This window comes from Triplophysa rosa, linkage group LG1 (genome assembly GCF_024868665.1).
Source record: "Triplophysa rosa linkage group LG1, Trosa_1v2, whole genome shotgun sequence".
In the NCBI taxonomy this organism is placed as follows: domain Eukaryota; kingdom Metazoa; phylum Chordata; class Actinopteri; order Cypriniformes; family Nemacheilidae; genus Triplophysa; species Triplophysa rosa.
Genome location: NC_079890.1, coordinates 10752257 through 10777461, shown reverse-complemented (window position 1 = coordinate 10777461; position 25205 = coordinate 10752257). Strand labels below are relative to the sequence as shown.

Here is a 25205-nt window from a genome sequence, read left to right as displayed (position 1 = left end):
ACGAGAACTAATAGGTATAGGTGTCTTTATTGTTGCAGTATTTCAGTTTGTTTTTTTATTCATTCGTTCATACAATAGGCTATAATTGGCTTTATTTTGTTTGCGTTCTGAGATTTCAGATGAAAAGTATAGGCATAATTATTTCCATTGATATTTCTCTTTTAAGTGGTGTAGTTATTCGTTTAAGTTACATTTATATCCTACATTTACTAAATATTTTACAGTTACGTTTTTAAGAAAAGACTGTTATTTATATTGTAGATTATTTTACGTTCTGATGAAAAATTGTTCATGGCTTGTTCTTACATCTGTTTGCACTACTATTTTAGTTAGCCTACTGCTATTGTCTGTTTAAAATGTATAATTATTGCTATTTTTCCTATTTAGTCTTAAACCGAAATAAAATGTTTTATTTGAATTTAAATGTTAAGTTTATTGTGATATGTAACTAATGTAATGCTTTAAAATCTTGTTGTCTTGTTTTCTGGCACATTTATTCAGATACCATTGCATGTGTCATTCAAATAGCTTCATGCAATTAGCTTATTTTATTTAAAAAACTCAGTCAAACTCAATCAAACACAGTATGATTCAGTAATTCACTGTAACATATACAATTTTCCTTATCCCCGAAACTCAAACCATTATTTGATGACTTAAGATCGTGCTTATCAAAAGCACGATTTTATGTTTGTATTTGGCGATCTACAGAAATTACCTTTTGCGTGCATATGATACGCATGTGTTTTGCGTGCACTTTTTATGTACATACCGACTCAACCCACACCATCTTAACCAAGGGGATAATCATATGCACTTAAAAAGTAATTAATGCGTATAAATAGCAAGCCAAATATAAACATAAACTCTTACTATAGATAGGCAGTACTAGTAGATCGGGTAGGATATTTAAATAATTAAATTAATATTATAAATGTATGACTTGTCCACTGATTCCAGGCCACCTGGAATTGTCCCCGTGCTCCATGTCCGTTCCAGGGCTGATAGTGGTGAGCTAAGCTGCCAGTACAAGAAACAATACATGTTTTCTTGATGATGCATAAGAGATCTATGAGATCAAATAAATTCACTTAATCGAGCAGATGAGTGGACTTTGCTGCAAACGTATAAAAAGTATCTGCATTTCTTGCTTTGGTCTTCGTCAGAAGCGACCTGCACCACCTGCTGGTGAAGCGGTCAGGCAGCAGGTAGAGATCATGCATTGGCGGAATCGGTGCTCTATTGCTTCTCCTGGGATTCCCGGATGTGAAACTTTGAATTTCAAGCCGAATTTGACCTGTTCCCCTTCATGGGTCTGGCCCTCCGTCCCGCCCCCTGTTTTGGGGCGTCTGGAATCCGCCCTTAGAGGGGGGTTCTGTCATGATCTGTACTGTGTTCCCCTGTTATTTTGGACTCTTATGTTATTTCCTGTTGCGTGCCATGTTTGTAGTCTATTGTAGTTTTTCTTGTTAATTAGTTTCCCCATGTGTTTCTTGTTTCCTTTGTTACCCAAGTGTATTTAATCCCTAGTGTTTCCTTTGTCTAGTGTCGGTCTTTGTATTTACACTTTGTTCATGTCTTGTTGGATTACCTTGGCATTTTTTTGTCTTCTATTTTTTCACTAAATGTTACACTGCATGTGGATCTGCTTTCTGCCTGGTTACTCATCGTTACAATAGACCACTTCGCAAGAGGCACTTCCAGTTCCCTTTCTGTCGGTCTCTCAACGTTGTGTCGAACTGACAGATGGGGTTCATCCTGAGAACCTATCAACTTCAGACTAGTTTAGAAAAGGCCATCGAAATTGGCGAATGAAATTTGCATGCCGGACTCCGCCCCCGGAAAGCCCCCGGTATAAAGGGGAGACGGCATACTGCATTCATTCACCTTTTGTTCTTCGGAGCCTTCACACATGATCGACTTCGAGACTTCAAACTCTACGCTGAATTACTGCCGGAATCTTATGACATCGTGCAGCGGACTGTCCCTTCCTGCAGCGACTTCCCCTGGGCTTCTCGGCTTTTTCTGAAGTGTTTCGAGTTTTTTCTCTAAAAGAGCTAATTTCTCCAGCGTGGCATGTCCCGCTGTTCTCGTGGGTGCAACACACTCATCGAGGAGGGGGACGGACACGATGTCTGCCTCAAGTGTTGGGTTTCCAGCACACTGTGGCAGCCTTTGTGGATACGTCCTGCCCGCACTGCGGGCGGATGACGATTCAGACGTTTTATTCAGGGGTGGCTGTGTTCCCTCGGGACTCAGCCACCACCTCATCTGCTTCCCGTTCCATGACAGCAGTGGCTATGGCCCTGCCGTCTGCTACAGCGAGCAGCGAGGGTGATATGAGGATTACTGTGAGCGTTAATCCGTCAGCCACTGGCTCGCGGACCATTCACACCTCGTCTCGCTTTTCTGACTGTTCCCCAAGAGACGGTCCCACCGTCTTGTTACTCAACCACGTATTCGGAAACTGTGCGTGATGATGATGATGAGATGTCCCTTGCAGCATAGGAAGGTGACTTACTTGCATCTGACTCCGACGATTCCTCGGAGCTCCCTCCCTCGGGGGGTCGAGCCCAGGAAGAAGCGGACGTCGAAATGTCAGCCATGCGTTCCCGAGCCGCCGTGGGCATTGGATTGCAGTGCATCGCACTGCCCCTCCCAACGCCCGCGGCTGGATATATGGTACCTCGGGTTTGAGCACGGCTCCAAGCCGCGCCCACCCCCAGTGCCATGTTTCCCGGAAGTGCATGAGGAACTCAGTAAGACCTGCACGTCAAACTAGTTCCGTCGCCCTTTCTTCCCTCGATGGTTCGGCAGCTAGAGGATACGTCGATGTCCACCAGGCGGAGTGTGCCGTCGTGGTGCACTTGTGCCCGCAGACGGCGGCCGCCTGGGGGGCACAACCTAGACTCCCGTCCAAAGCATGTAGGTTTTCGGCATCTCTGGTGTCGAGAGCTTACACTGCTGCGGGCCAAGCTGCCTCCTCTCGCCACGCTATGGCCATCCTGCAGGCCAAGGCGTTGGATGAGCTCCACGTGGGTAAGACCGACCCAGCGCTTATGCAGGAACTCCGCACCGCCACCGACCTCGTTCTACGGGCAACCAAGGTGGCCGCGCGGGCCCTGGGTCGGGTGATGTCCACACTTGTGGTCCAGGAGAGACACCTCTGGCTGAACCTTGCACAGATGAGTGACACTGAGAAGGTCCGCTTTCACGACGCACCCATCTCTCAAGGGGGGGGCTGTTCGGTGATACTGTCGAGCAGCAGTTCTCGACAGTAAAGAAGCAGACCGAGGCTATCAAGCATAACCTCCCCCGGCTCCGGCGCCCCCCACTCAGGCGGCCCCCCGGAAGAAGACGTCGAAGAGGAGACCACCAACCCGTCAGCAGCCTTGGCGGAAGCGGCCCTCATAGGAAGACCCGAGGGAGATCGAGAATACCATCGGGCCTGACCCCAGCCATTCCATCGCTGGTCAGTCGATCCAGGACGGTTCCTTCCCTGTCCCAACAGCCCACTTCTTGCAAAAAGAGTTTCCTCTCTCTGGGTGTTTATCACAGCCGCTCTAACCCTCTACACGATGGTGTTTGGCAACTCGACATTGCGTCACGGCGAGACCCAATGTCGAGGATAATCAGCAGCCCTCAGCACTCTCAGTCGACGGTGCGTTGTGCTACATCATCGCCAGGCAGATAAGTCAGCAGAGCCGATCTCCTCCCCGGGGGCTTCCCCACAGCGAGGGATCCGCACTGCCAACCATCAACCACCCCCCGGGGGATCGGTGAAGCAGATCAAACCCCAAGTCCCCCTGACTCGGTCCCTGGGAGCCTGGATAGCGCTTCCCAGACCGTCACGGTGGCTAGGGAGGATGATCCGTCTCGGCTATGAGATCCAATTTGCCAGACGCCCGCCCAAGTTTCGGGGCATCCTCTTTACCTCTGTTCAAGGCAAGGATGCTCCCGTGCTTCAAGCTGAGGTCGCCACCCTTCTGGCGAAGGAAGCAATCGAGCTCGTCCCTCCAGCCGAGATGTCCTGCGGGTTTCACAGCCCGTACTACATCGTCCCCAAGAAAGGCGGGGGGTTACGACCCATTCTAGATCTGCGTACCCAGAACAGGCACCTACACAAGCTGCCGTTCAGGATGTTGACACAGAAGCGCATCCTGACGTCTATCAGATGTCAGGACTGGTTCATGGCGATTGACCTGAAGGACGCGTACTTTCATGTCTCGATTCTCCCTCGTCATCGACCGTTCCTAAGGTTCGCTTCCGAGGGACGGGCATATCAGTACAGGGTCCTCCCCTTCGGTGGCGACTCCAACTGCGCGCAGTCCAGCTCATTTGGGTGCAGTTCGGGCAGGCTAAGGTAGACTTGTTTGCCTCCCTGGACATCACCCTAAGTGGGGTGAGTCTAATCAATCAGCTGAGATTGGAAGTGTTGGTCAGACCTGCCCTATATAATATAAAGCAACACAAGAAGCATCACCTGGTATGAACTGTGCCTCAGACAAAAGAGATCGCTGAAAGCCTTGATGTCCAGCTGTCCGCAGACAAACAAATTGATTATAAATGGAGGAAACTGCAGTGGAGCAGTGTTGCTCCTCTCTGTAGGAGTGGATGTCCTGCATAGATGATTGAACTAAAGAGTTCTTGGCCACCATTGACAAAAATTACAATGGTAGTCAAAAGTGCGCCAGAACTGCTTTCTTTCCCACATTCTTCAAAAATCTTGTTTGTGTTCCAGAGAACAAAGAAATGTATAAAGCAATGTTTCCTACTTGGTAGTCATTGGTGGCCAATTGGTTACAAGCATTCTTCTAAATATCTTTCTCTGTGTTCATCAGAACAAATAAATGTATACAGATTTAAAACAATTTAAGGGTGAGTAAATGAAGAATTTTCATTTTGGGATGAACAGTTCCTTTAAAAAAAAGACACACACAAACATCAAAACCTCAGTCCAACTGTAAATTATGGTAAAGCAGCTGTCATGATCTTGGGGGCTTTGTTGCCTCAAGGCCTCCACAACGTCCTATCGTCAACAGAAAAATAAATTCCCATGTTTATAGGGGCATTTTGTAGTAGAACATAAGACCATCTTTGCACCAATTGAAGCTTAACAGAGGTCGGGTGATGCAGTTGGACAGTGCGTATTTAATCAACAATGGCATCAACAGAGGGAAGTATGCCTTCTGGATTGACTCCAGCTGAATCTGACTTAGATGCTTTGACATGACCTCAAGAGAGCCATTCACATAAGACATTGTAAGAATATTGCTGCACCGAAAGAGTTTTATAAAGAGGAATGGTGCAAAATTCCTCCTGGGTGTTGTGTAAGGTCTATGAACATTTACATCTGATTTTCAGAGATTAGCTGATGTTTATATGAATGAGTGAATAAAGCCTTGCTCAAGAGATTAATAAATACATTGTCTGATGGTAATATATGTTATATGGTAATATAGTAATAAGACATTTATAAGTCATAAAGATATGAAACAAAAATGAAAGAAAAAGAATGAGGAAGATAATGCAAAATAAATGAAACATAAAAAAGCAAAACACAGAGAAACAGGCAGAAAGTGAGAGGGATAGAGATGAGAGCAGATATGTATGGATAGATAACGCTGACACAGAATGAGGGTTTGCCAGGGGAAGGGGTCGCCTTGGCAACTCTGCAGCTCTCCCTGCGTGTTGCTGTCAGGCAGCACGTCAGAGCCGTGTGAGCGCGTGTGTGCGTTCTTGCGCGTTACCCCTAGACTTTCAATGAAGGAATTAGCAAGAGCTCTGCCACACAATCTATTTATAGCCACAGAAGAGAGCAACACTTGAGAGAAAGTTATTAGGTGTGTGTGTGTAAAGTCTTGACGTATGGCGTCTTTGCACAGATGGTGCATTGTGCTCGGTCGTGGTTCTTTCTTCCCCTCTCTCTCTCCTCTTAGTTCCACACAGAAACTTCTCACTTCTGCTAACAAGCTAATTGATTTGACATCAGTTGTCTTCGGATGTGTTTGTACAGTTGCATCAATCGACGGAATGAGCCCACGGCTCGCTAAAGTTCCCGCTGACTTCTGGGACTGCTAAAGGAAGTAGCGGTAGGAAATAAATGGACCCCATTAATAAACATGTATAGATTAGGTATCTAAAGATGCTGTTTTTTAGGACAGTGTAATGGCTAATGATCTAAAATCTTGGATGCTGCCTTGTGCTAAAGGCTTAGGGGTGAAATCTTTTGTGAGCCACTCCTGCATGCTGTGTCTACCAATCCAGCAGTACTAACAATCTAGTTTAGCTAGCTATTTAATTCACTGAGCCTTGTTTAAATAAATATTATTTTTTAAACAAAAGTGTCCTTTTTATGTAAATTGGGCTTGTTAAAGACTGTCCCTTATATGCAAAACTCATCACTGTTTGCTTCGATCATAGTAGAGTTTACAACCAAAAACATAAAATCGAATGCAAGAAGGGAATTGAGATGTGCAGACTGTGCTTAGCACATATTTTGTTGGTGCATTTGCAGCGTTAAAAAAATGATTTTATTGAATTAGTGCTAAAATAACCCTATCGACCACACCGATTACATTACCTTGTGTATCTTCACTAAACGTTTCACTAAACGACAAAGAAAGAGTTTCTTTGTCTGGGTTGGTAACAGCATGCAAAAATGCTTTCCTGTGTCTTTCCTCTAACTCACAGAGCCACAAGGAAACATGAACACTCGCACGCAGAGCCATTGCCCTCTCATTCCACCCTAGATTTCACTTCAGCCTCTCTCTCTCTCTCTCTCTCTCTCTCTCTCCTGCTACTGCTGCTTTCTTTTCCACTTGTTTCTTCTTTCGCTTTCTCTCTCTCTCTCCGTGTAGCTCAAAGGGTCGTCTCTTCAGTGCCTGCTGCAGCTTAGGTGGCAAGTGGCTCTGAATGCAAATTAGATTCAAAAACAGACATACACGCTGGGCTTGTACCTCTTCTGGTGCTTTGGAAATGGATGAATGTGGAAGTAGGAACCGTGAGAGGCAGTAAAAGAGAAGAAAATGGTGAGAAATATGGAATAAAATAGGATATGATGTTTTAGAGTGCATGAACAGTGAACTGTCCTTTTTTACACTGTACAAAAATGACTTCTGTTGGTGTACCTTGTAGTCAGGATGATTCAACCAATAATATTTTGGATTTTGTTCAATCTAGTTAGTTCCAATGTTACCACATGAAGCACATGTTTAGGTTAGCTTAGGTAGTAATCCGTTATTATTACTCAGTTGAGCAAGGCACCCTACCCCTACTTGCTCCCCGGGCACTGCAGTGATAGCTGCCCACTGCTCCGGGTGTACGTGTGTTCACAACTTGCTGTGCGTGTGTTCACTACTCTCTGGATGGGTTAAAAGCAGAGGTCACATTTTGGGTATGGGTCACCATATCTGACTAATAGGTCACTTTCACACTTCACTTCAAAAGTAATGCATTACAGTAACATATTACTTTTTGCTGTAACGCAGTAGTGTAAGGCATTACTAATCAATTTTCAGTAATGTTTTACTCGGTACATGTTCAGTAATGCTTGCGTTACAACAAACTTTTCACCCGAGAGACATTAACAAATCAAAAATCCCGTAAGTAAGTTCTATTTCCTGTTCGTGAATAGACGCGTGTGGTGTCATTCATCTCCCTCTGGCTGGTGTAACCTTTTTTTGGACAGTATTTTGTATTGTAACGCGGCATGATTTCAACCTCTGAGCTCGAGGTCCGAGACTATTGGTTTGCTCGAGATCCGAGGCCGTCTGGTTTGCTGTAAGCGCCAGTGTTGCCAGGGTCGCGATTTTCCCGCACAATTGGGCTATTTTGAAAATGCAGTTACGGGAAAAATTATGGAGGCGTGAGTTGCGTGTTTTTGGGTACTTTCATAATGCACTGCGGCCGACAAAATGTTTATTTATATTCTAAGGATAAATGTTAATTGATGAGATTCCTAATCTGTATTCATACTTAGATGAATACCTGGCAACTTCAGGACCGGCCCGTTCTCAAAAGTGTGGGGAACGAGCGTCTGACAGGCAGGCTACAGTACAGGGAGGGACGCGGGAGCTCAGCTCAACCAAAGAGGAAAATATAGCGGTGGTATTAGACAATGCATCCGAATTATGCTTTTACCAATGTTTTGTAAGGTGCATGTCACGTTGCACAATGAAAGAAATCACTCGTGAGTGTACAACAGTTGATTTTTCCGGCTGCCAAATATCACGTTTTAGCAGCTATGCAGTCTAGAACAACTAAAACATTGACGTGCTTGTACACATTATACATATGCAATACATTTAACCATGCTTATTTCTTAAGCAAGTTTTTGCATGTCTTACGAAGAGAAAGCACGTTTCTCGTCCATTTCCGTGCGCGGCGCACACATGGGATCTTTTTCAGGGCTCTAGACTAACTTTTTGCACTGGTTGCACTGGTGCGCCTAACTTTTTTTCTTAGGTGCACCAGCACAAAAGTTAGATGCACCCAAATTTTCGACCGCATCGCATTTAACACCGTAGTTTTACCAGTTCACTTTTTTTTAACCGCTGTCCATATAGGCAAAATTGACTTGTAAATGATTAACTAACAACCTGGTCAACATAAAGTTCTTTATTTGAAGCAAAATTCTACAAGAAAGGTAACTTACTGAAAAAGTGTTGGTGCTTAAAGTGCTTCAGTGAACTTAAATTTAAACTTAAAACATCTCAAGATAAATGGACCAGGGCTTGACATAACCGGATGGCTCCGTGTCAGAGCATTGCTTATGATTTTCGGACGGATCAGGCCTTAACTTAACATTATTCACGAAAAAGTTGTCAATCGTTCTTTTCCTCTTCTCTCATCATCCGCGCTACATCCACTCTGTTTAACTGACGGGACTATAGGCTCCTCCCCTCTCTGTCTGACTGCAGCACATGCATTTTCACATGTACACACCAGAGGTTGTGCTAGACTTTTTTATTGTGCGTCATTTTAACTGACATGCTCGTAAAAAAACCCGTCATAATCTATTATTACCCATCACTATGGTGCATAGTGTCTGGACTTTTGACTTCATCCCTTGTATGTTTTGCGATCGGATAACTCCCGGTGCTGCAGACGGGGAGCTCTGTCATCTCACGAAAACATTGTATGAAAAAACTTTGCATGCTGTAGTTTACACAGGACTGGCGGGAAATGTGCATTGCTACTCCTTCATTCTTCATGTTATGTGGTTTACTTTGAGGTGTCCCAGCGCGACATCCGACGGGTTTTCCCAGATTGCATCACATAGCCTATAAGCGCGTTTCCATCACTCTGGTTTTATTCGCATTTTGAAGTTTCGCATCAGAAACGTACGGAGCCCGAATAAATACCTCCAAAAAGTCACGTAATTTCACTATGAGACGGCGTAACCTGACTAACCAGAGTACTGATCTTGTTACACAGCATCAGAAATATTGTTATGTGCGGTGGACCTAGTGCACATGACAACGAAATTTAAAAAGCAAATATAAGTTCACAACACAACGAAATCAAGCTACAACACAACGGAATAAAGCCACAACACAACGGAATAAAGCCACAACACAACGGAATAAAGCCACAACACAACGGAATAAAGCCACAACACAACGGAATCGAGTCACAACACAACGGAATAAAGCCACGACACAACGGAATCGAGTCACAACACAACGGAAATGCTCCCGACCACTAGGGGGCACTTTCAGCATGATAAAGCTAGGTCATGCCGGGTAGGAGGTGCGCATTTTGCTGGGGGTTGTTTTAGTGGTTTTGGTAACCTGTTTTGCTTGTGTAAAGCATTTAAAAGGAAAGTGTGCTCTACTGTGGAAAAACTGAATGTCAATGGCAAACAATCTCATATGAACAAATTTGAGACTTGTTACACAGCGCTTTTGAATGCTTGATTTTGATTGGCTAGTCATGACATTCCAATGTATGTTATGGCCCTTTCACCAGACTTGGCAGTTGGACAGAGTTGCTGTGCTGCTGTCTCTCATAGTGAAAATGTCTCTGGGCGGACGTTCAAGGTCACTAACCAGCCTGAAGTTGATGTATATTTTAAATATGCAGGCAATTTTTGCGGTAATGACTAATACTAATGACGCTCATTTTAGGCACAGTTTACTATGACATTTTGCACGTATCGTGTATTTTAACTTGCAAATCAACCCACTCTGTATTCTTTATTTAAATCTCTGTATTTGTCTTCTATTTGTTAGGTCATATAACTTCGACTATTCCATTATTAAAACTATGTTCTCCGTGTTTTGAGCTCACTAAAATGTTGATACGTTAAAGCCAGCGTGGATGCCGTTCACAAAAAGAGCGCTTGCGAAGAGCCGTGCCAGTGGAAGGATTTGGGCACCGCTTGCGCACCACCTCCGTGCCGCCAACGAAACCCTCGCGTTTTGCAGCTTACCGCATGTCTCCCACTGAAAATGAGCTAGACATTCACGACTGCCGCTCAAAACTAATAACAGAGGATAATCCCGGTGCTTCGAATAACCTTTACACAAACGTCATATATACTGTAAATACACCATAAGATTATATTTGCATTGCATTGTCGCCTATTTGCATTGACATTCTGCCTTAACAACCAGCGAGTTTACCTCCGCTGCTTCTAACATATAGCTAGCCTACATAATTTGGATTGAAAGAATGAATTCCAAAACCTCCACTGACATACCCGGGTATCGTAGACTCGTAGAGTTTTTTGATGTGTTTAAATGATTTTAAATGCTAGAAACTGTATTGTGAGCTATACATTGGTCGTATTTACAATAGGCTAAGCGTTTAAATGAAATTATTTCTTTAACATTGAAATTAAAGAATTAAATGAAAATATGTTTTTCATGATTTGCTTCTTTTGTGTGTATATGAATTGAAATAATCAAGACTTTAAATGACTACGGCCAAAAACGATTTAATCAGAAATTAAATGATGAGCATTGAAAGGAAAATATTTAGTTTTTTAATTTTATTTCATTACCTATTTTCTTTGGTAAATGCAGAACAACAAACAGCAATGATGTGCATTAAAAACAAAGTTTTTTCTTTGATTACACCATCTTTAGCTAAATATTGTCAAACGGAATACGGAAATAAATGTGTCCACATTTATTTATAATTGTATAAATTTACCATAAATTTACCATTCATAAATTTATATTTACCATGCCATTTATATTTGCCTTAATTTATAGTTACCATGGCCACCTGAGACTGACATTATGAATGCACTTGAAACGATGAGGAACAAGACAGGAAAATCTTGAGAAAATCTGACAAAAATACAAATGAATAAGCTATTATTGGGTTATTATTATATAGATGTTTTTAAATGACAAACACAGCTGTTTTCAAGCAAAATACACGTTTTATTATTTACAGATGCAGAAAAACACACAGCAGCAGGTGCAATTACAACGAAAAGTTTTCCTTCATGAAAAAGGATAGCCACCTTAAGCTAAATATTGTCAATCGAAAATAAAAGCTATGCTGTGTGTGCATGTAAGGAGGGTACAGAAGAACATACAGTCTTGTTTTAAACATGGCTAAGCAATCAAATTTCGATCCAGCGATCAAAACACGTTGTAATTTTTATTATTATTTTGATTAAAGTACTTTTCAACTTTAAGTTGAAACTTAAATTAGATCCAGACAATGCCAGTCTCCTATCTCAGTTTCAGTGTGCAAGCTCTGGACTTAGTCTGCATTCATTTTTTTACGAATAATTGATTACTCTATTAAATGTTGTTTTCATTACCAATTTATTTAACCTTTATTATGCATGCATAACCTCTAAAACAATTAACGCATAACCAATTGTAAAAAAACGTGAGCATTGCGGTTTTATGACTAACGAAACGGGAATATAATGCAAAGCTTGCTCATCTATATCTGTAAATAGATCAATAGATTTGTTGGTTTAGCAGAAAGTCCAGTCATCATCAGGAATGTAATGTGTTAATGTGTGTAGTGGTCTGAAGCAGTCGTGTGCTCTTTTCTGACTGTGAAAGACTAGAATCCGCTCCAGTTGAAAGAAAAAGTCTTAGAATGTTTGTCCTCGGCTTTAATAATCAGCGAGAAAATCCTTAATGCTCTCCCGGATCTCTCTCCCGCTGCTGTCTGCACTGAACCAAGCACGGAAGTGCCGAATGTGCCCCTAAAAATATAGAACAATAATAAGAACTTTGGTGCCCCCTAGTGGTCGGGTGCATTTCCGTTGTGTTGTGGCTTTATTCCGTTGTGTTGTAGCTTGATTCCGTTGTGTTGTGAACTTATATTTGCTTTTTACATTTCGTTGTCATGTGCACTAGTGGTCCACCGTAGTTATGGTCATTCTTAAATGCCTGAGCAAAGTCGTCAAGTATATCTGTAATTGCCTCTTAGAACTGTCACAATTGTGTTTCCCAAACAGCAGGCATCCACAAAAGCACCGCATTTATTGTGTTTCGTAATCGCTGCTTGCGCAAGTGTTATTCTATATGAAAATCATTATATTCAGTGGCTTCTCTTACTTTTCTTACTGATATTTAGTGGCAGTTTATTAGGAAGTGACGGTTGACTATTTGGATGGAAACGGTGCTTATTCGAAAATGTTTTATGCGATATTCCAGTTTTGCGCATAAGATAAATTCGCAACTTTGGATGGAAACCCGGCTACTGACAGGTGAAAAACACGCATGTCCCTTCGCAGGCATATCACGCTCTAATGAAGGGAAACGGGGAGTTACAAATTGCCCTCATTGTAATCCGTCAAAATGACAGACGGACGGCCTTCAGGTTTTTCCGTCACTGGTAAAAAAGAGAATTTTCGGGTAACGCGACCTCTGGTACATACACGTACAGGAAAATCTGGACCACGGCCAATCAGAAGGAGGTTCCGCCTTTCACTATCCCCGATTGGTTTAGACCACGATATGGGCCTAATGTGTGTCTGTTGTTGAATCACAGGGAGACTTTCAGAGTCGCGGAGACTTTTTTTCTCCCTCGAACGGCTGGTCGCACCGGTGCGACCTCAGATTTTTTTTAGTCGCACCATTGAGAAATAAGTTCGCATGTGCGACCAAATTGGTCGCACTCTAGAGCCCTGTTTTTTAAATGGACACTCCACCCAAAAACGAAAATTCTGTTATGGATTACTCACCCTCTAGTTGTTCCAAACCTGTATAAATTTCTTTGTTCGGTTGAACACAAAGATATTTAGTAGAATGTTAGCAACTGAAAATTCTTTGGCATCATTGACTACCATAGCAGAAAAAATTATAATGGTAGTCAAAGGTGACCCAGAATTGTTTGCTTTCCGAAATCCCCCAAAACATCTTTTGAGTTCATCAGAACAAAAAATATATACAATACCTAGGAAACCATTCAGATAAGTAAATATAGCAATATAAACGTCTTTTGGCAGTTGTTAACATTGATTTGACACCGGAAATAATTGGGCTAGTTTTTAGTCCTTTTGGGCGGGTTTTGAGGGGTCATTGGGCTGCTTTCAGGAAGCTAGTTAGCAAGATCGCTGTGACCAGCAGCAATGACAAGGTATGCTAACGTTTACATGATGACTAGCTAGAATTCTATATAATCTAGTTCAGTGATGGGATGGGACTATTTTGTATTTAAATACCTTTGAAAAAAATGAATTGTATTTTGTATTTAAATGTGTTTAATCTTAGTATTTTTGTATTTTCAAACTGAAATACTTTTTGCCAATCAACCTCCTTATTAGACTGCATGGATGGGCAGTGTATTCATTTGAAATACAAAATACTATTATTTTGTAATAGTATTTTGAATTTAAATGCATTTAATCTAGTATTTTTTTGTATTTATTTGTGTATAGCCTAGTTAATTCAAGAAATCATCAGTCTAAAGAGGTTGATTGGCAAAAAGTATTTTGTATTTTGAAAATACTAAAATACAAAGACTTATTTTAGAATGTTAAATTCTACTTCTGTAGTTATTTTGGTGAAAGTAACTCAAAAGTAATACAGGAGTCATGTAACGTATTACAATTCTGAGACAGTAATATTGTAAGGTAAGGGATTACTTTTAAATAACAGTAACAAGTAATCTGTAATGTATTACAGTTTGGAAGTAACTTGCACAACAGTGATAGTTTGTGAATCTTGTTAATATTTTTAGACCGTATCTATATAGTCAGTGTAAACTATGTTAAAGATCCTGACGTAAATACCACCCACAAAGTAGTGTGTCTCAAGAGGTTAAGGTACATTTTAGATGCATGCTAAACCAGGTGAAAATGGAAATATATATGTCTGGCTGATAATCAAACCAGCAAGGATCTGAATACTATGTAAACAGACAGATCAAGAGAGACCAAAAGACAATGCTGGAATGGTAGAACACGTGTCAGTGACATGTTTTAATTGGATCCAGGTGATTAGTAGCTGTGTTTTGTATGTTTTAACAGGATTACGTCAATGTCAGTGTGAAAATGATGGAAACAATTGTCCCTTAAATTGAGCTAGATTACACTAAACCAGCAAGATTAGCCTGCATCTGTCATATGTGCGCTCACACACCAAATCTCTTGTATTTACAACCAGCCACACATATAGAAATTCAGTGAAAGAGAAGACAAGGTATTAATAGGCTTCATAATCAGGTTGAATCCTAGCTGTCATAAAGCATTTCTTGCACAGTTATGATGTTTTTGCTTGCCAAGATGCAAATACGAATACATGACTGACTTATATATCACAGTAGTACTCTACTTCATCTAAAATTACTTTTTTATTTATTCCTAATTATTATAAATGTAGATTTTATGATATAAATAAGTGACTACATAGAATCCTGTACTAACTTAGACAGTTCAATCTTAAAAGGGACTTGAAAATGTGCATCAAAAAGTGAATATGAACATGGTGACTGGTTTCAGTGCCTAAAATATACAGGTCCAAAATGTTTTTTTTTCCATTTTATCTTCAAACAGGGTCGAGAATTGACATGAAAATCATACATGTGGGTCAATTGGCTAAATGGAGTATCCTTAAATATTTTTCTGGTCAAGTCCTTTGCATTTTTTGTATTGAAAAGCATATTTTTATTCCTTTGACAAAAGGTATTTTAGTTGTTATCCTCTGCATATGATGTAAATTCTACAGACACAAAACCAAGAAAAGACATTTCTCAAAATATTCCCACAAAAGATTTATTGTCATTCAAATAATGACAGAATTTTTATTGTTGGATAAACGATCAGTTTCATGTAATGTTTCGCATTTACTGTCAACATGTGTTGGCATATTGAGTTGTATAGAACTGAGTTACTCTTCATTGAGTTTTAAGGCATTATGTTAAAAATACATAAGCATTACAAGCTGTAAACTGTACACAGGCTTGAAAACGCCTAATGTCAAGCTTATGACACCTCTCTATAGTCTTTATGACTGAACAGGCAGGTAGATGTCTGGGCATCATGTTTCTCTAGAGACCCAGCTTTAATACCGAGCGCCGGGGTTACCGGGGAAACAGCTTTAACCTTCATGCTGTCTGTTTCTCCACCACACCTAAATGTCATCCATCCGACTCTGCACTGTTCAAACACTTCTGTTTCACACATTCACTCAATCATCAGATACTTTTTCCTCTGTTTGTCCCATCATATCTTCCTTTCTACACCAAACGCTTACATTCACTCTCTTTTTTCTCTTTTTCTTTTGCGTTCTTTACCATAATGGCCTAACAAAAAGATGAGGTGGTATTGGATAGAAAATGGTGCCATAGTAATACTAGATTTTTGGGAATACCACATAAATAATACAATTATATTTTTAAAAATACTTTTACATTGTAGCCTAAATATTAAATACCGTACGAATAAAGTAGGAGTGCTTTACTACTGTCAATCATAAAATGAGGCTGTATAAAAAGCTGCTTACCTCAATAGTGCGTCCTTCATCCAACCACCACCCCAACTCTACCTTTTTTAATTCATGTGTTACTAACTTAAGCATTATGTACAATTGAGCCTCAAGAATGAGCCCTTTATCTTTAGCAAGACAAATCTGTTTACCCTCAATATACTCAAGAATTATCACAGTTCTGTTTATATTATGGCTCAGTGTAAAGTATTTCGGCTTTGATTGGTAAATATTTTTTTCATGCTCCTGTTGGGGGGGGGCATCAATTAGAATCTTTAATATTTTAATACGGTTAAACAATATTTTATCACTGAAATTAGCCAATACTGATCTTCAAAGTCAAAGTCAAACCTTTCTTTCAACACTTTTACATGCAGTAGTCGTGGTGTACACAATAGACAAAGTATTGGCACGGCCCCTTCTAATAAACATCTATTACAGTAATTCCAATCAGAAAAAAATATGAATGCTATATCATACAATACTATATTAAAGAATTGTGTTTCCATCTTTGTTGCAACACTTCTGGAAGGGACTTTTCTGTTCCCAAATGACTGTACCATTCAGCCATTGATGGGTTTGGGTGATGAGTGTTTGGCTGAAAGCCTTTAAGTCAATCTAAAGGAATTTATGGAGACCAGTCAAGTTCTTCCACATTAGACTGAATCAATCATTTATTTTTTAACCTTTTTCTTTGTGCACAGGGACAATGGGTCTCATTTATGAAATGAGCGTACGACCGAAAACTGGGCGTACAGTCATTTTCATGCAAAACATGGCATTTATCAATATGGACGTGAGCGGTTGCTACGATCAAATCTCACAACAGGTCTCAGTTCGTGTACGCAAGTTTTGAGATAAGGTGAAGGTCTGTGTGTACACTTTAACCTTTTGATTATTCTTGAAAAGGAATAATGACAAATAGAAAGATTAGTTTTTTTTCATTTAGTATAACAAATGTATAAATAGATTCCGGTGCGATTTCTTATTTTCATCACATTAATAAAGTATTTTCCTTTCTAGCCTAATGATATGATCATTTAATTGTTTGAAATTACAAGGTTAACAGGTACTTTGGTGTAAAAAAAACTTTCATGAGCTTTTAGGCTATTTCTAACATTTACATTTATGCATTTGGCAAACGCTTTTATCCAAAGCGACTTACATTGCATTTATTTCCACATACATTTGTTTACAAGTATATGCAATCCCTGGGATCATACACATGACCTTGGCGTTGCTAACGCCATGCTCTTACCACTGAGTTACAGGAAAGCTGTAAGATAATTTACCACATTTAAAATTCACAATTAAAAGTAAAACATTTAATAACCTACAATAATCAATTACAAGCAATGGGTAAGTTTACCTATTTGCAAGATGATAGCTTCTTTGTTTGACAAATATGCATTTTTAATGAAACATAAAACACGCAAGCTTTGATGTTTTTTTATTTGTGCGATCTGCGATGTTTGATGGGGTGGATGGCACTGGGTCACAGTTCGAGGTTGCCTGGCTGTGTGTGGCAGGTTCCAGGCCGGTTTGTGGGTGCAGAAGACAGCTGGTCCTGCCACTGACAGATCTGAAAGAGAAAAAAAATAAATGCAGCAAACATAAAACTGTGTGTGCTTGATTTAATGCAAGATTAGCAGCATTAGATTTTAAATCTTTATCCTGCTTAAAAACAAGTATCTGTCTCCTCCGCCACAGACCACCAATGAAAAAAACTGTATAAAAACATTATATTTATATAAACATTATTCTATAATTATCTATTCTATATCTCCAAAGATCTTTCAGAGGATCCAGTCGATCTTTACATTTTATGATCAAATTTATCCCGATCAATTCATTTTTTACATTTACCTATACATCTCCTTTGAGTATCCAATGAGTAACATGTCTAGCTTTGGCTTTTTAAAAGTGCATGAGGTAGGACTATAACATGACAATAAGTCTAATACAAAGCTATTTTATGGTTTGAATTTAAGTTCCAAAACCCTCATGTCCTCCTGATCCTCTGAAAAATGATCAGTAATTTAATCTACATTCGTTTTTACATTAACACATTAATGTAGCTCAAACAAAGTTCTTTAAGACTGAAGTCAGATTAATTTTGTTTACATTTAAATGCATTATACAACCAAAGATTTACCGATATGTACATTTTGGCCGATAACGATAAACGATAATTCTTGAACATTGGAAGCCGGTAACCGATATATTGGCCGATATTCAGTATCTAAATAATATAACATTCTGAAAATTGTTTTTTTCTCCTGAAAATCATGTGCCTGCTTTACACTAATTAAAGATTATTTAACTTTTAAACTTTTCTAGTATAATGTTTATTTAATAAACAAATTAAAGATGTTCTTCCAGAGCAATCCAGAAAAGGGTTGTCAATAGCCACAAGTCTAACAGGTCTCAAGACAGAAAGCATTCAGAAAGCAGTCGGCTTCAAACAATATGCTTTTGCTCCTATAATTTACACAATCATAAATATCTACATACTACATCAACATTGTTTTGCTAATAGCAGTAAGTGAATGATCATGACTCAAGGCGGTACTGTACTGGATTTTAACTGTGAGCAACGTGCAGATGAACTGGTTCAACCAGAGGAAATGATTCATAATTTATCGGCTATAATATATCGGCCCAAATTTCATCATCGGCCGATACGAGAACATTAAAAATGACCATTTATCGGCCGATATGGCCTATGAATTATCGTACATCCCCATTGTAAACAAATATAAACCAGGCTAAAGGGGCATATAAACTCACACTATAAAGATCAGAGGCGCCTTACTTTATAACTGTGCAGCTCGCGTGGTTTAAAGAAGATGCTTAGCTTTAGCAGACCCGCCTGACTTTATAACTGTATAAAGAAGACGCGTGTCTGCGCAGCTTGCGTTGTATAAAGAAGATGCGCACGAGTTTATAACTGAGAAGCTTGCACTGTACAGATGACACACGCCTGACTTGAGATAACTGCCCAGCTCGCGCTGTATAAAGAAGACGTGTCTCTGCGCAGCTCGCGCCTAGATGGGCCTCACTTCATAACGTCGCGGCTTGTTTAAAGAAGTCAGCAATGTCATTGTCCATAGCGATGTTTCACTGTAGACATCGTCCGATGCCAATTTGGTAGACATCGCCCAACCCTATTCACAATACCTGCAAAATTTCCAATGATTCGGCTGTGCACGTCCAGCTGGCCTAGAACATGGGCGGGTATATGCAACATTAGGGGCGTACATCCGGACTGTAACGTCACAGTCGGTGTTATGTTGGGATTGGCCTCTTTTTCAGTGGTCTTTTGCATGCACAAGATTTACATAAGAATGAGGAAACGTACGGAATAGTGTTTGAGGCTCACGATATGTCATTTCCATTTACAGACCTCTGATAATTAATCTATGCCTAGGTAAATACAGTTCCCATTCTATGACACCTTTAATGTAGAGCAATTAGTTTTAGGAAATTATTGGGACACACTGGTATACAACATGAACATTTAGCATTCAGCCATGTATGTAGTGTTCCTGTAACTCACCTGATGCCATAAGGTCATGAAATCGATCTCTTTCTTCATTTTTATAGTAACTGTACTCTTAAAAGCACTGTGTATAACCTTCTGATACATTACTGCACCGCAGTTCTCTCCCCGTACACGAAATCAACCTCAGAATGCATTAAAGATCCATTCTGGATTGTGGCATTACACTGAATAATTTTGTTTAAGAGAAATGCCTCTAATTCTAAGTCGCATCTCCCCATGTCGTATAATATAAACTCACTTCACACCAGGTTGGGAAGGCATCTTTAATGCTGTTAAATAAAGCTCATTTATATCCAGTCTATCAAAGTCACTTGGGTGTTCTCTTTCAATCTCTGCTCTAATGTCTACCCACTTCCACTCAGGAGAAGCTGAAAGGCATGAAAACATCAGGTGGAAGCCATCTGGCTATCTTGCTCCTCTTTCAAGCTGATTTTCTGAATCATATTTCTGTGAAGAGGTTGAGCCACAGGTAGCAGATTGGACTCATATCCCCCCGTTTGGATTCAGAGGATAGGACATTCCTGCTAGAACGTTCCGGTGCACAGACACCTGTGGTGGGCCTGATTACGAGCCCTGACATCTAACGCTGGGGGAGTGTGTAATTCGACGGGCATCTGCTGATGAGGCCCGCTTGTGTTTGTGTGTGCGTGTGTGTATGAAGAGCTCATCTACGTAAAACAACGACCTTGTATAGCTCCCATCTACATCAGTCACGCGTATGCACACTTCACGCACACATGCATTCACACACGTGTGCGAAAGCTATTGCAGTATTAAAGCCCACTTTATGCCATGATTTATATGCATACACATCTAAAATTATCCTCTGCATCACAGCACAAACATCTCAACAAGAACAGATAAATTGTTGACCACATTCACATGGAAAGACGTTAAATTCTGGCAGTAATGCCTGGCTGGTAATGCCAAGCCTGTTAAAAAGGAGCTTGAGACTCCCATGCAGGGTGTCTGTGTCACGTGAGGGTGCCACAGACTGCAGACAAGAGTTAGATTCCAAAACCTTTTTAATAGATCCAACAACAAATGGGAAATCCAACGGGTTAACATACAACGTAACACTTTCAATACCAGACACAGAACAAAGGAACAGATTGAGTATACTGTATATAGTCCATGGGTGATGAGGCTGATAACAGTCAGGTGCGGGGATTGCAGACGAGACATAGGTGCGGAAGCGTGAAGGATCATGGGAAGTGAAGTTTTTGGGGAAAACACAATGAGAAACAGAAGGGAACCGTGACAGTCTTCTGGTGTTAGCTGCCCTGTTGAGGCCTGTAGGGCAGTGCAAGGTGAGCCTGAGGGACTGGGGCTGATATAACAGATTGCATAAGCACTTCACCTACGAGAGGTTATAGAAAAAGACGTTATGGCAAGAGAAATAATGAGGAGAGTTGATCAGAAAATAATTGAACGAGAGATGTGAAAAAGAGGAGAGAGAATGAATAAGAGAGCGGTAAAAGACAGTTAGATGGATCGGAGGAGGATAAATTTGGGTACAATATCTCCATCTAGGTAAAATACTTGGTTGCACGGCCAACCTGAGAACAATAATTCATTCAGAGAGGCATTATAATAATGTAGATTTGTAAAAGAGGAAGGAAATGAAGTCTGGGAGAGAAGTACAGGAGCATTACCGTTAACCTCAAACTTGCTTGTGACTATTTTCCCTTTAGGAACGAAAATAAAGGGGAAGAATCTGGAAAAAAATAATGAAATAAATTTCATAATAAGTGCTTATATTTTTCAATACACAGTCTTAAAAATAAAGGTGCTTCGCAGTGCCATAGAAAAATCTTGTTTGTCCTACACTCTTAAAAATAAAGATGCTTCAAAGGTTCTTCCTAAGCGATGCCATAGAAGAACCATTTTTGGTTCCACAGAGAACCATTCAGACAAAGGTTCTTTAAAGAACTTTTTTATAATCTGAAGAACCTTTTTTTCGCTACAAATAACTTTTGGTGAAACAGAAAGGTTGTTCAGATGTTAAAGGTTCTTTATGGGACCAAAATGTTCTTTTTTGGCATCGAAGCACCTTTTCTTAAAGTGTAATGGTTCCATAAAGAACCTTTAAAATTCTAAGAACCTTTCTGTTTCACAAAAGGTTTTTTGTGGCAAATTTGTTTATAAAAAGGTAGGCAAGAGAGGGTTCTTTAAAGAACCTTTGACTGAATGGTTGTGGAACCAAAAAATGGTTCTTCTATGGCATCGCTGTGAAGAATTTTTTAAGCACCTTTATTTTTAAGAGTGTACTGTATGACAAGTGTCAATTAATTTGAAATATACTGTAATATAAACAATGTATAAATCTATATATTTTCAAAATATATATGAAATGATTTAATGTTTTGACAGCTAATATTTAGGAAAATATATTCTCTTTGCGTAAAAGCTATGCATATTTTCAGAAATAAAGTAAACTCTTTGCCTTGAGTCTTCTGTAATGTCCCTGTAATATCCCATGATAGTAATTTAGACAGGCCTTTACTGAATTCAATTACATCTTGCTATGACATCCTGTCATCAGTTTACCTTCTGTCCCCTGGTGCCAAGGGGCACTTACCTGTCATAGCAGGAAATGGGATCGAGTAGTGGGCTCAAGAATATGTTTTTAAACAGAGTGGCAGATGGCACTTCCTGTCTGGCCATTTGTCGCTTGTATTTGATTGACAGGATATTTTTCGCAATCACCAAATGTATATCAATTGTCTCTTGATTTCACTGTAAGCCTCAGTTTTCTCCATCTCTAACCCAGTCTGAATTATCTCTCAGAATTCCTTGAAATGGAAAGGACAGTTATATGTCCAGACAGCGAGAGACCCCTTCATTTTTCTTCTAAATGTGTCTCTTTCTTTTAGTGTCTCTCCCTTTCTGACAGGTAGTTTTCAGGTCAGTTCACACAGAAAGAAGATATATATGATAAAATCTGAAAAAAAAGGTTAAAAAATCTTCATAAAGTGTTCTCTCACAACAAAAAACAATTTGTTTCATGCGGTTACATTCAGTTCCACACTCCCATTCTATTTCTTTCTTAAACTCTTTTTAAAAAAAGTTTCAGGACACTTAAAAGTTTAAAATGTGTATATATGTATTAATACACTCACAGACTTAAGTATCAACTGTGTGTGTGAGCAAAACACTCTCTGTTCATGTTTTCCTAGAGGGTGTTTGCTGTGTGCGTGTGTGAGAGAGAGAGAAGAGACCGGACACGTGCCTGGTGTGTTCTGTCCTTCTTCCCTCAGGTCCTCTCTTTCTACCTCACATTTTCAAAGTGAGGGGTATGATAGCTCGACCAAAACACCATGCAGAACACTGGAGAAAATGGGTCGGGGATTCTTGTTTTTCATACCACAGAGGTTAATTCCTGATTTTTCCTCTATCCCCATATGCCAAGCAAACAATGCATTGGTAAAGTATAAAGCTCGAGTTAAAAACAGGGCTATGAGCAGAGCAGAACAATGACGAATGATAATACAGTGTTCACAGATCTAACAGCAAACCTCTTTGATCTTGTAGACAATCTATGTCTTTCTTTTGATTCTGTCTTTATGATGCTTTTTTGTTGTTTGCCTTTGCTTTCTTTTTTGTCACCTTTTGAAAGAAATGAAAACAGTAACCTCTTGCTGATTTCTTGTTTTTTGCTCTTTCTTGTTTTCCTTTTTGATTTTTCTCTTACCACAGTAATCTTTTTTTGAATTTTCTCTTTTCTCTTTTTCCCTCCTTTTTGTCTGAACCCTAGGTCCACTCACAAAAAAACATGATGAATCAACACTGAACCGGCCACGAGATGAAGGTATTTTTGTTGCATGTTTTTCCCTTTTTCTTGTCTTTTTTAAACAAAGTCTTTTTTTGGAAGATAGGAAAACATTCTTTCTTTGGTAGATGAAGAGTATATGAGCCACAAGTCTACATATATATGTGTGTGTGTGCGTTCATGTTTGTATATCCCAGTGGGGACCTAAACCTGAATACACACCAACACATGGGGGCTCGTGTCACCGTGGGGACCAAAATTGAGGTCCCCAGGGGCAAAAAAGCTAATAAATTGTACAGAACAATATTTTTTACAAATCTAAAAATGCAAAAAGTGTTCTATGATATTTAGGTTTAGGGATAGGGTTAGGGATAGGGGATAGAATATACAGTTTGTACAGTATAAAAACATTACGCCTATGGACTGTCCCCACGGGGATAGTCAACCAAAGCCTGCGCGCGTGTGTGTGTGTGTGTGTGCGTGTGTGCGTGTGTGTGTGTGTGTGTGTGTGTGTGTGTGTGTGTGTGTGTGTGTGTGTGCGTGTGCGTGTGCGTGTGTGCGTGCGTGTGTGTGTGTATGTCTGTGTGGAATGAGGTTAGAAAACGTTCTTGTTTGTGATCACAGTAGCAACCTGTAAGAAATAAAACCACTGTATCTTCATTAACTGAGTGAAGAACAGTGCTTCTGAAATGTAATACCCACCATGTGCTGTCTGAAGAACAATTTTACAGCTTCTCGAAGAGCTTTTATGATGTTTTTCAAGACTTTAAGCTTATCTCTGTATGTCTCAGAAAGACAAAGAGGTGTTTCCACTATGTCTTGTCAGTGTAAGTAGTTCTTTGGATCAGCCGATAAATCTTCAGAATAAAACGTTACAGTGGGCACAGAGAAATAGCAGTAAAACGCAGACACACACATGGATTACACACATGTCGCGATCATCTATCTTAGATGTGGTTATTTATGCTCATTTTTGGACGTTCTTGATCCTTTGAAATGTTTTGCACCTATATTCTTTCTTGCGTGTACCTTTTTCTTCTTCCCTCTCAGTTTTACTGTTTTTCTTTGTATTTTGGAAATGAGACCATGATGGGCTTCAGAAAGCCCTTCAAATACACCCCCCACATGCCAATTTCTACAATACAATACAAAAGTTGGGCTTTTATTGCATTGATAATTTGCTGGTGGGATCCTCTCTAGGTAATTGACTTTGTGGTATTTCATTATTCTATATGGGGAATATTCATATTATAAACATTACAAATATTTGATGATCTGGAATAAATGTCAGAAAGTTGGGTTTATGTGTATGTTTGTTTAAATATTTATAGTGAAGACACACACACATTGGTACACGTGTGTTTAGTTTTAACTAATTACACACTACCGGTGCTCATCAAAGCTGTAGAATAACACAGAGGGAACTATGAGGATTATGTTTCCATTAAAACAATACAAAAAAATCAATAAAACTTGTCATAATCATCTTCAATGTAGTAACATTTTGCCTAAAATTTGCAGAAATGTTCTCTTGCCATTTTCTCAAACAGCTTCTTGGGGTTTCACCCCAAAATGCTTTTTAAGCAAAGATAAAATTGTCAAGTAAAATAAAAAAGCTGAAAAGTAAATGACTGTGTAGTCATTATGATTAGTTTTTATATAAATACAGTAGTCTTTGGTATTTTCTCATTGTGTTTTTGTTTCAGCTACATTATGGGGATGGAAATTTAAGCAGCTTAGTAAACACACTATATGTGTATGTGTGTTAAGTCAGGTGTTTAGGGGAAATGTTATTTGTGAACATGGCAGTGTTAAGCCCCTGTTCTCAAAACAGGATTGATTTTTTGCTAAGGGAGAGAGTGTGACGTCTGAGCATGAGTATATGTAACTGTTTGTACTGAATGTGTGTGGGGGGGAGGACTGTGATTTGTCTATGCGTCAGACCAAGGGTGGGTGT

General features: G+C 39.9%; 1 protein-coding gene across 2 annotated transcripts in view; it reads left to right on the top strand.

Annotated features, from left to right (window-relative positions):
* The window catches only part of nlgn2a (neuroligin 2a), a 351369-nt gene that overhangs the window by 186507 nt on the left and 139657 nt on the right, over positions 1–25205 (top strand). Inside the window, exon 3 of one of the 2 annotated variants that reach the window (XM_057337666.1) lies at positions 23234–23287. The exons of the other annotated variant lie outside the window; for it this stretch is intronic. Within the exon in view, the coding sequence (XP_057193649.1) occupies positions 23234–23287 (54 nt within the window). The remainder of the gene's footprint in view (positions 1–23233; positions 23288–25205) is intronic. 2 annotated transcript variants of the gene reach the window in all.